The 13,014-nt window shown below is 40.2% G+C and overlaps 1 protein-coding gene across 1 annotated transcript in view; it reads left to right on the top strand.

Annotated features, from left to right (window-relative positions):
* The first annotated feature begins 7,170 nt into the window (after positions 1–7,170).
* fam118b (family with sequence similarity 118 member B) overlaps positions 7,171–13,014 on the top strand; it is a 17,019-nt gene continuing 11,175 nt past the window's right edge. Inside the window, exons 1-3 of the mRNA XM_048265511.1 lie at positions 7,171–7,439; positions 9,133–9,222; positions 9,746–9,998. Coding sequence (XP_048121468.1) covers positions 9,140–9,222; positions 9,746–9,998 — 336 coding nt within the window. The 5' untranslated portion in view covers positions 7,171–7,439; positions 9,133–9,139. The remainder of the gene's footprint in view (positions 7,440–9,132; positions 9,223–9,745; positions 9,999–13,014) is intronic.

Raw genomic sequence — 13,014 nt, 5'->3', positions numbered from 1 at the left:
CACTGGTGGTTGTTTTGGCGCTGTTTCGCGTTTGCCATCGAAAACGGAATGAAATGTATAGTAGGCCTACTGTACCTGCAAACAATGTAAGAGGCCTCTGCTGACTGCATCAGTGCTCAAAGTATTCTAAAAGTTTATCAATTAATTGTTAATAACTAACTAACTTCTATTCAAGTCATAATTCTGGAACTTTCTGGTATAATTATTTATATTTTTATTCACTCGTTCAAATATTCATACAGAGTTCACAAAGTTCTCATCAGGTGAGTGAAAGTTAGAATGGTGGTCATTTCAGATGTTTCTGCCACCACTTCATAAAACTCATAGTTTGAGAACTTTAAATTATTTGTAGGATATTGCTTGTTCACAACTTCAGCTGTGTATGCAAAGTTCAGAGTTCAAAATATACTTTTGGGACTCCCTGCTTATAGTTTTGAGAATGCTATTATTAGTATTATTTCTTACTATTATTAATATTATTTGAGCTACATTTTACACTGATATGGCAAGGTGGCAATATAAACACAGATAACAATGGTATTAAATTGCAATAGCCTATAGATTAAATGTAATGGAATATTCAACTAAGGTAGACTGCCTTTGTTCACAGCGCTAAGCTATTTATGGTTACTGATATACTCCGAGTCTCTGGACCTCTCTTAGAGCCAGGCATAGTGAGCTGGCCCTCGGAAGAAAAGGTTTGGGGACCACTGTTCTACAAGAATGATCACTAAACGAATTGCACTCGGAACAGTGGATTTGGAACCCTCTTGGTCAATGGGAAAGTCTGCATGATTTGGATCATTTGTTCATGCAACAGTGGAAGACCAATTAGGATTGCTGCAAATTCTGACTTGGCTGAAGTATCCTATGACACAATGCTAACATTAATGTTACCATTAGGTTAATCAGGTCATGGAAAAACGTTTAGGCTACAACAATGTTCAGACATCTCGAAGTGTGTCTATCCGAACAGGTGTTTAAAACTCACAGCAAGTGTCGTAAATTATTGGCACAGTTAGGCAATATTGGTAAAATCAAGATGGCATTAACAAGTAGCCTAATTGCCATAGGCTAACATTAACATTAGAATGTCAATTCAGCCAAAGTGCATTGAAGGCCTACAACAGTTTAGTAATGTAGCTGTTTTGGACACAATTCTAGAGCATAAAACAGTAGGCTAATGTTTACATATACTGAACATATAGAGGCAACACAGATCACATCATAGATCTTTCAGAAGTTTAAGTGAAAGTTCAATGCTCCCATGCACACAAAAGGTTTATTTCACATTTATGTTCAGAAATGTGGTTAAATCCACCTTAACAATCTTTGTCCATAGTAGTGACTTGAGCGCAACAGGTAAGATAAGCAACAGCTCTGCATGACATTCTTGCTGTCAGCATGCCAACTGCAAGCTCTGTCAAATTCTCTTAGTGGCACTGTATTGCGTACAGTGGCCTTTAATTGTCAACTGTGCGAGGGTGCATCTGTGCAGCATTCATGCTTTTTAATCAGAATCTTTTGATATGCCAGTATCACACTAGATGGATCAATATATTGATATGCCAGTATCACACTAGATGGATCAATATATTGATATGCCAGTATCACACTAGATGGAGTATCTTGGCAAAGACAAAGTAGAAGTGCCCATTAAAATGGAACAAATTTGTGAACAAACGTGTGTACAAAACATGAGAGGAACAGCCTTTTTCATATAACACATATATTTTACCTCAATTAATGAAAAACGGGAGTGTAAACAAAAGGGTATACTGTAAAAAATATGGACAAAGCATCTCTGACGTCACCCATAGATTTTCTGTTCTCTTCCGGGTAGGCTTCATTGGTCAGATTAGAATGTTGCCGCTTGGTTGCATCATGTTTGCCAACTGCATCAACATGTCTGAAATCCCAGGCATCCCTCTATGCATATTCTAACATAATTTTAAAATGTTGGCTCAATTTGATGACATACCATATCTATGGGAACGCCTAACATCTCTGCTCAGCCCATCCTTGTCCAGCAAAAAGAAATGTTTAAAATCCAGGAAAGGGCAATGAGTCAGGGACAGTAAGTAATAGTCATTTGTTATCAAGGACAGTAAGTAATAGTCATTTGTTATCAAGGACAGTAAGTAATAGTCATTTGTTATCAGGGACAGTAAGTAATGGTCATTTGTTGATCTTATTGAGAAAGCTGTAATTGTTTCCCATATTATGCAATCATGTAGTAATACAAGTAGCTCTCCATTGTTTATCAGAGATAGGTCTATGTGTATAGATTAGGATGGGAACACAAACATTATAAGCAATCAATCGAGTAACACACAGTTGGTCAATTAAGATCTTACAAATTCATTGATTGCGAGAATGCAACCCTATAGTCAGCAAAACGTATTATGGGGGCATGTCTATTCCTAGAGTAGGCTGGTCCACTGTACCACAATGGTGTTAGTTGAACTAGGCTTATCCGATCCAGTAAACCACATGGTTTAATATCAACTTTATAATTTGTAATTTCCCCCTCAGATAGCTAACTACACACTTTATCCAGAAGGTAATGCTATTCCTACATGTCAAATTGCATCATGATTCAACGTGTGAACAATACAAAAAGTAATTGTTGAATATTGATTTAAATTTCTTAGGATGGAATGGCGACCTCCACTGATGTAAGATACCCCCTTCTTCCTTCTCAGTTGGAATGCCGGGCTCTACAACAAAGCTGTGCATGTCTTGCATGCAACGCATAAATGTTGCATGCAAGAAATGCAAATTGTGTGGGACCCAACAACCAATGAAAAAGAAAGTCCAAAAAGCAAAGGAGAAGATCAACAGGGGGGGACATTAGAGGGGAGGAATACCAATAAACTTGTAGATGCTGCCCAGATTCTGGTAAGTTGTATCTCAATATTGTTGCACCTGTCAGTTTACAGATATTTCACACAAGTTAAACTAAGTTTAGTGAAGTTTGAGTCATTTGGCCTCTGGGTGGTGCTATTGTTAGTCAAGGCCTAATGTCCCTAGGCACTGTAGTGATTTTAAGTGTGGCCCAGGCCATGTGAGATTTGAAAAAAGAGATAATTATATAATGACTGACAGAACAAAAAAACTGATAACTGATAAAAAAAAGGCATGTAAAGTTTCCTTGCTTTAAGCCCTGTATTCTGACAAAAGTTGTATTTCTCAGAAACACTATTCCTTTCCCTCCTAAGTCACTTATTTGATTCTCAATTAGCTGCATCTTTGGCATACATATTGACCTCCATATTGTTGAGCCCCATACATATTGACCTCCATATTGTATATTGAGCCCCATACATATTAACCTCCATATTGTATATTGAGCCCCATACATATTAACCTCCATATTGTTGAGCCCCATACATATTGACCTCCATATTGTTGAGCCCCATACATATTGACCTCCATATTGTATAATGAGCCCCATACCTATTGACCTCCATATTGTATATTGAGCCCCATACATATTGACCTCCATATTGTTGAGCCCCATACATATTGACCTCCATATTGTATATTGAGCCCCATACATATTGACCTCCATATTGTTGAGCCCCAGACATATTGACCTCCATATTGTATATTGAGCCCCATACATATTGACCTCCATATTGTTGAGCCCCATACATATTGACCTCAATATTGTTGAGCCCCATACATATTAACCTCCATATTGTATATTGAGCCCCATACATATTAACCTCCATATTGTATATTGAGCCCCATACATATTAACATCCATATTGTTGAGCCCCATACATATTAACCTCCATATTGTTGAGCCCCATACATATTGACCTCCATATTGTATATTGAGCCCCATACATATTGACCTCCATATTGAGCCCCATACATATTAACCTCCATATTGTATATTGAGCCCCATACATATTAGCCTCCATATTGTATATTGAGCCCCATACATATTGAGAGCCCCATACATATTGACCCCATACATACATATGTACCTCCATATTGTATATTGAGCCCCCCCCATACATATATTGTATATATGAGCCTCCATATTGTATATTGAGCCCCATACATATTGACCTCCATATTGTATATTGAGCCCCATACATATTGACCTCCATATTGAGCCCCATACATATTAACCTCCATATTGTATATTGAGCCCCATACATATTAACCTCCATATTGTATATTGAGCCCCATACATATTAACCTCCATATTGTTGAGCCCCATACATATTAACCTCCATATTGTATATTGAGCCCCATACATATTAACCTCCATATTGTATATTGAGCCCCATACATATTAACCTCCATATTGTATATTGAGCCCCATACATATTAACATATTGTTGAGCCCCATACATATTAACCTCCATATTGTATATTGAGCCCCATACATATTGACCTCCATATTGTATATTGAGCCCCATACATATTAACCTCCATATTGTATATTGAGCCCCATACATATTGACCTCCATATTGTATATTGAGCCCCATACATATTGACCTCCATATTGAGCCCCATACATATTAACCTCCATATTGTATATTGAGCCCCATACATATTAACCTCCATATTGTATATTGAGCCCCATACATATTAACCTCCATATTGTATTGTTGAGCCCCCATACATATTAACCTCCATATTGTATATTGAGCCCCATACATATTAACCTCCATATTGTATATATTGAGCCCCATACATATACATATTAACCTCCATATTGTATATTGAGCCCCATACATATTAACCTCCATATTGTATATTGAGCCCCATACATATTAACCTCCATATTGTATATTGAGCCCCATACATATTAACCTCCATATTGTTGAGCCCCATACATATTAACCTCCATATTGTATATTGAGCCCCATACATATTAACCTCCATATTGTTGAGCCCCATACATATTAACCTCCATATTGTATATTGAGCCCCATACATATTAACCTCCATATTGTATATTGAGCCCCATACATATTAACCTCCATATTGTTGAGCCCCATACATATTAACCTCCATATTGTATATTGAGCCCCATATATATTAACCTCCATATTGTTGAACCCCATACATATTAACCTCCATATTGTATATTGAGCCCCATACATATTAACCTCCATATTGTATATTGAGCCCCATACATATTAACCTCCATATTGTTGAGCCCCATACATATTAACCTCCATATTGTATATTGAGCCCCATACATATTAACCTCCATATTGTATATTGAGCACCATACATATTAACCTCCATATTGTTGAGCCCCATACATATTAACCTCCATATTGTTGAGCCCCATACATATTAACCTCCATATTGTATATTGAGCTCCCGCCCTTAATAGAAATGAGTCACTAGAGACACTTGGTCAAACTGTTTGACCACATCAGGAGGAATAAATGGTTAATATAATAGGTGCCACAGATTTAGAGCATTTCAGGGATTTACCCTGTTGTGAGCCATCTACAGCATACATTTTTCATACATTAGTTCATTCATGTTGACAATGTTTCTAATTTATTAATTTGCAGATTCACAAGTTCAAGATGGTGGGTTTAAACCCAATTATTTTGTTTGGATGTGCAAAAAAGAATACCATTGTCTGTGACTACATCGATGGCTTGGAGTCAGTTACAGACAACGAAAAAGAAGCAATCAAAGTCATACACTATGGGGATCTCTTAAAAAGTTAGTCCACACAATGTTTTATTTGTTTATAGATACAACTTTCTACAAATGTCTATCATTTTTGGGGTATTTGTAAAGTTTCGTTGGGGTATGATGAAAGGTGCCTTGTTTTAAATACAATGTGTTGTTGTTGTTATTATTATTATTATTATTATTATTATTATTATTATTATTATTAGTAGTAGTAGTATACCTATGATTTAGTTAACATATATTCTATGAAATACAAGGAAGATACTGTGTATTATTGTAATAAGTAAGATTTTCACTAAGATAACTCCTCAAACAGAGATGTTTGAAAGACAGAGAGAGGCCCAGTCGTCCTCTCCGGTGGTCCCAGAAGGACAGAGAGAGACCCTGCAGAGATGTCAGGGAATCTTGAAGCCATGAAGGATGATGGGAACTTCTCTTGTGGTAAGAAGGACTACATGGATATTCTCTTCACCTTATCTCTGTATGTGTCCCATTTGTTCTTTATATATTGATGTTGAATCCAGAAGAGACAACAGATAATAATATAGATTCAGACAAGATTAGTGTACGTTTGAATGCATAATGTGCTGTATGATACTGCCTTTTCTACATAGGCTCTCAGGTCTTCTTAATCTGGATCTAAACGATCTCTCCTAAAGAACATGGTCACATGTCTTAACCATTTCCTTTATTGCTTATTCTCTTTTCCCCAAATGTACACTAGATCCTGCAACTGCACCCCCTACAATGGCCCTCAACGCCTCCTCACCTATTGGGCCATGTGCATTGTCTCACCCACAATCCCCCAGCAAGACGTGCCATCAACCAAAGCATACAGGTGAGGCCTCATGAATAACACCTGGAAGAGACAAGCAATTTGGAGAAAAAAGATTAGAGCACTCAATATATCCTAGTAAAGACATTTTTGTGTAGTTTTGACCTGGTTAGGTTAAACTGGGAACAGACCTAACGATTTTTTTAGTCATACCTAACAAGAACAAGATTAAGTAGACCAAAGTGTAATCCATCGCTGCTGCACAGAGTCTACCCGAGATTTGAGCCAAATCTTTCCGTCTCAGCAGCAGCTATGTCTGACAGGCACGCGACACTTTCCCATTTCTCCCCCATGGAGAACCACCATGGAACCTATGTGTGAATCCTGGAAGCTCTGTTGTATTAGTGAAGGCTAATGCCATGACTAACATGGTTTCAAACGATGTTGATGGCACACACCTTACACAATTCTCACCATACTTCAGTTAGTCTGCCATGCTTATTTTCTTTTTAAAAAAATGTTTTTTTTTTTTCACTTTTTTATTTTATTTAGTATCAACACATTTATAACTCTTGTTATAATCATATAATCACTCTAGCTATGGTAGGTGTTGATAGGCCACCATAATCTTTAAGATGAATGATAAGCGCTATAGGCTACTGTATCTGCAATGTAACAAGTTGAGGTGGCAACAGTATCGCTATACTTCCTGCTGAAGCGAGCCAATGGGATTTTTCATTCTACATGTGAGCTGGCAGCAGTGTTTACACAAAAAGTTTCGACTAAATCAGTCTCGCTGCCAAGTCATTTAACTGCTGGCCATCTATACTATTAGGTTGTTGAATTAATCCCAGTTGTGGCATTTTTGAGCGGATTATGTTCCGCCTCTCGTTTTCAGAATTCCACTGCCCTATTTTAACTCGCTGAAATTACTTACTTGACTCTTGAGTTTACAGTTGGGAGAGTTTGTCATCCAAGGTAAGTCTGATCAGCATTTATCAGCTAGCCACGTTTACACAAGTTGCCATATCTTTCATCCTATCTTTCATCCACTTTTGATGCTTAGCACTAACTTTGACTTAAGGGCTGAATAGCTCGAGTCATACAAACGACTGTAGCTACTGAGTTTGTAAGTTGTGTGAGATCAACTAGCGAGCTAGTTATAACAGCTAACAATAATGTCAGCTACAGTGAGTTAGTTAACCAGCACTTTTTAATTCACTGCCTGACAAACCTCTAACAACGTGTCTTTGGGCGAATTCATTACCATCTGATAGCTAACTCATTCAGACACAAACAGCAGTGACGTTAGTTAGCTATAGGTCTCTCTTTTCGTATGCTTACCGTTACGTTAGCCAGCTCATTTTGATGTTGACGAAGCAATGCTATATCTAGCTATCGGAACGTCACATATTACCAACCGTCCCGTATTTCCAATCTCTTACGTGTATGTGTCACTAAGTCCTACTATTCATTTTTATACAAACCAAGACGGCGGATTCCTACAGAAACGTAAGCACCCACACCATAAGTGTATCTAAATGAGCTATGTGCCAAAAAATACATTATACCGTGACTCGAAGAGCTGTAAATAGTCTCGTAAGGCTGCGTGTACAAATCCTCTTGGAGCTCCAGTGGAATTTTGAATTGCGACGAGAATTCTCGGGCTAACCGTTGATGTGCCGTGAGAAAGGTTGGGAATAGGCACCCACCAGCCCAGCACTAAACTCCGAGCATGGTAAACAAAATCGGACATTTCAGGCAGTAAAAGCCCCAGTAAGAACCAAACTAGATTTTGATCAAATCTACACACCTATGGCTACTGAAAAATGTACGGTTCATTTATCAAATGTTATTTTGAAGTGTTAAAAAACATCATTGTTTTAAAATGAAATGGTTGGTTATTAGTACGTTTACGATAGCTAGCTACTGAGCAAAGTTTCTTGAAGATTACAAGTAAATGAGAAATGAATTACTATTTTGTGTCATTCATTCAGTGTTAACCACTGTCAACGTTGTTAACGTGACAGGTGTTTAGGGTTACTTTGCAATTGTTGATTAAATAAAGAATAGGTATCTTGTAGTGTGTTCAAATTAAAGGACCACATCTGCAAGCCGAAGACTTTGCTGATAAACACTTTAAGTTAGCATTCATTGTACGCATTATTATCCATCAGGATTTAGGAGGGGAAGTTGTTTTCATAATGTCTGCCATTGCTTCTTCAAATGGTCCCTGGTCAAATAGCAGATGTTGTAGACCCCCATCCTATTAAGGAAGTCGATTTTACTTCGACATGTTTACCACTACTATAACCTCCGTTTGGAAACAGACATCTTTGTGTACACAATATGTCATCGTGGTGCACGGAAGGAAGAAATCAATTTCCTTTTTTGCTGATACCTAGTTAGATAGAGGTTGACCCCGAAGGAAGTTAGTCGATTGATACAAAACCTCTCAATAATGGAAAATATATAGGTGAAGGGTCAGGGGATTACTAATAAGGAAGTTTAACAAGACACAATGTAGGGTTAGAAGGCAGTTTGTCTTTTTAGGGTCTTGTGCTCTCTCTCTCTCTCTCTCTCTCTCTCTCTGTTTAATCGTGACTCAGACCATCTGATTGTATGCCTGTGTTTGTGTTTGTGTGTTTATTGCCTGTGGTTTGAATTGTAGGAGTCGAATGGCCTCTGGTGTGACTGTGAAGATAGAGAAGCGCCCGGCTCCTGATACAGAGGATGTCCACACAAGCCCCAAAAAAGCCAGGTACCCCCAACACACACCTGACATAGCCTTGTATGAGCGTGACCTCCCCCAACACACACCTGACATAGCCTTGAATGAGCGTGACCTCCCCCAACACACACCTGACATAGCCTTGTATGAGCGTGACCTCCCTCAGTCACAAAAACGTGCTAATGTGCTAGCGGTATCATCAGGATGACATGGAACAGTGAATCTCGTACCTTCATACTGCTGCTCCGAGCACACCAGCACATTGTTCATGAAACCTGTCCAAACATTGAAGTCACACAGTGTTGAAGACTTGCATGGCTGTAATGGTAGCCAAAATTGTTGGTTGGTTTGAAATTTGTGCACAGACCGAGGAAGACCAGAGTGGCTGAAACATTGTACAATTAAATCACCTTTGGGATCAAAGTATTATCCGGCTTCCGTTGAAATATGTGTGTGCATTCCCACAATGCGTCACATACACACACACACACGCACACACACCTTTACTTATAGGAAATTGTGTGCCCTCTTCCTGTTCCATCGTCCCTGGCAGGAAGCTGCTGCCCAGCCTGAAGACGAAGCGGGCGCGGGAGCTGGTGCTGGTGATTGGCACGGGCGTGAGCTCGGCGGTAGCGCCGCAGGTGCCCGCTCTGCGCTCCTGGAAGGGCCTGATCCAGGCGCTACTGGACGCGGCCAACGACTTCGATCTGCTGGAGGAGGAGGAGAGCCGCCGCTTCCAGAAGAGCCTGCAGGAGGACAAGAACCTGGTGCACGTGGCCCACGACCTCATCCAGAAACTGTCGCCGGTGAGTAGGGGTGGGAAGCACAGACTGGGGGAGATTGTAGCCACTTCCGGTTTGGGACAACTCGGTGAAAGCAAACGCATGGACAACTGATGTGAATTAAAAATGGCACCAAATATTCAACCTCTTAGTTGGATCATTTTTCCATGAGCCAGCTGGTAGTTTGTAGGGGCACTCATTCAATCAAGCTGTCATTAACTTCAGACTGTTTGCACTTTTGCTGTTTTATCTAGCTCAGTGGAATAGTTGTATGACCTATACAATGAACAAATGCAACCACATGGTTTTGTTTTCACTGAGTACAGCCCATAGATTGCGCTTTATGTCAAGAGGAAATGACAACATGCTTTTATAATCCATAACTTGAACTGTGATACCAGTAGTATTTATGGTAGTGGCCCACGACCTGAAGCTTTTCCTGGTGATTCACATGAAAGCCTGCAACTGCCTCTATCTGGGCTGACAGAGTCAGGCAGTGATGTGGTCTCATGCTGTTTTATAAAGAGTGCTCAAAACACAGGGAATTCTGGGAAGGCACAAAACAGCTAGAAGTGATTCAGCTATTAAGTTATTCGGCAACTCGGTGCAAGTCAAGTAGAGTCTTGAAGTACTTGAGTACTTGAAGCTGTACTGTAGTTATAATTGTGGAGACAGGCAGGCAGGTGTATGATGAGACCTGTTTCATAGAGTGCTCAAAGCCCAGGCAATTATGTGAACGCTTACAATGGCTGGGAGCCCTTCCTTGTTTTGATTGCAAGTATAACTACTGATTCAATGCAAATCAAGTAGTCTTGATTTGCTGAAGCTGTAGTTAAAGTTATAGTTGCAACAGAGTCTGTTGTTGCCTTCCTAGCTTTCCTATTCTTAAGGCATGCTTGCTCTGTTTAGTCACTTGATGATCTTACATGACCTTATCTCCTGCCTTCCTGCAAGTTGAAATCGGCAGAGCGAGCTTCAGCACATGACATGACATGACGTGACATGATACCATGCAGTGAAAGGGCTAAAACTGTTGAACAGGGTCCAGAATCGGCTGAGACTGAATGACACATTACCAGGAATTCAATAACAGTGCTCATCCAGACAGAAAAAAGCTAAACAAAACGTCCTGCAAACCGACGCTGCCTAGGTGGTTATCGTTTTTATCATTGTTTAACTGCAATGGTCACATATCTTAGGACAACCTTTACTCGTTTTACTACTATGTCATATCATAGGAGATTGGGATGTGTTTGATACATTTATTTTTATACTTATTCATATTTTAAGTAACCTCTATGTTCCGTTTTAACCTTTAGTTTATATTTGACATGATCTATTGTCTATATTTGCTGGCTGCCTTTTTCCTAAATCACGGTCAATGAATGACTGTTTCTTCTTCTTTTATTTTCTTCTGTTTCTGTTTCTTCTATTTAACTTCTGTTGCTTCTATTGAAAAACAGGAAGGAATTACCATTTTGTTTTGAGTATTGTTTTGAAAACAACACAGGGTCTGTCACAAGGCCTTCAGTGTGCCCTGCTAAGCAGCGAAACAGCTGGACACTGGGATTAAGCTGCCTGGAAGTTTGGCTGTGTAGCGAAGGGAGAGGGCAAGACGAAACACAGTATGGGAAACACTGGGTTGATTACTGCCCTTGATTACTGACCTTGATTACTGACACTGCTTCTACCCTCTCTAGTGTAGCCTTGGCATTCAGTATACAAATGCAACTCTAATGCATGTATTCCTCTGTATGTAACTCAAAGGCCTGTTTCACTAATAGGCAAGAATGCTGCCCCTCTCTCAGGACTTTTGCGTGGTCATTCAACTGACCACCTGTGTAGACAGCAGTAATGAGTCCTTAGCCTTGTTCTGGGACATAGTGAGAGCCTGTGAAGTGTTTAACCCACTTTTGTGTGCCACTGGGTCAGTCGAGGAATTGGCATGGTGGATTTGGCTGACCTTGTTTGCCTGGTTGAAGGTGTCGTGCGGTAAAACACTAGGGCTTAGCTGGCCCTGGTGGGGGTTATGGGGTTCGGGTGGATGGGGGTGGATGGGGGTGGAGGGAGCCAGGTAGAGCTAGGCAGCCCAGGTCCACAACACAGTCATAAGTCCACATGCGTGGTTCATATGATTGCCATACCAGTCCAGTATCACAAGTTAAGCCTTTAGGTAAAAGTAACAATAAATGCTACCGTACCTGACGGAGGTGATAGTAATAACAGAGACTAATAAATGCTTTGTTTGCATTGGTGATACTGCACTGTAAACAGTGAATTATTGTATTAAATTATCGTATTAAACGCTATCTCAGTTTGTGGTGGATTTTGCTACACAGTGTCTGAGTGGCTGTGCTTGGTGAGTCCAGTTTCTCCTCGTGATACTCTCCAGCTTGCTCTTGACCTCCATGTGAAGGTCAGGGGCCCATCCAGGTGGCAGTTTTGTTCTGGCCTTGCCTGATGAAGAGCATTTTGGCTCAAAAAACGTCACCCTTTGGTGCGACCAGTAACATTTCCAAAGGAACGAGCAGCGTGCTAGTGTCTTGTGTTTCGCTTTTCTGTTCTATTATCCTTCTGAGCATGTGGCTTTTATGGAGGATGCATAACTTTTTTTAGTCTCGGCTTGGTTCTGGCTGACATCTGGGTTTGATCCGGCCCAGGTCTCAGCCGGACTCTCTGACCCTCGGCAGCTGCCTCGTGGCCCTGAGGAGAAGTGCGCAGTGGGCGTGTGAGGAGTTCAGTAGGGGTGTGTGCAGGGTGAGCGCTGGATAACTTCCTTCCTGAGGAAGTAGATCCTGGCCTCCAGCTGGGCATATTTAGAATCAACGGAGCTGCTAGCTCTTCTCTTCTCATTTTCTTTTTCCCTCTCCCTCTCTCTCTCTCTTGCTCACTCTCTTTCTCTCTTTCTCTCTCTCTCTCTCTCCCTCCAAGCATGTAAACACCATAATTTAGAGCATAGCTTCTTGAAGAGAAGATTCATCCAAATGCCCCTTCCTTCAACAAATCTCTCTCTCTCTCTCTCTCTCTCTCTCTATCCAGT

This window comes from Alosa alosa, chromosome 15, assembly GCF_017589495.1.
Source record: "Alosa alosa isolate M-15738 ecotype Scorff River chromosome 15, AALO_Geno_1.1, whole genome shotgun sequence".
Classification (NCBI taxonomy): domain Eukaryota; kingdom Metazoa; phylum Chordata; class Actinopteri; order Clupeiformes; family Clupeidae; genus Alosa; species Alosa alosa.
Note: the sequence above shows the minus strand (reverse complement) of the source record. Positions and strands in the feature narration are given on the sequence as shown.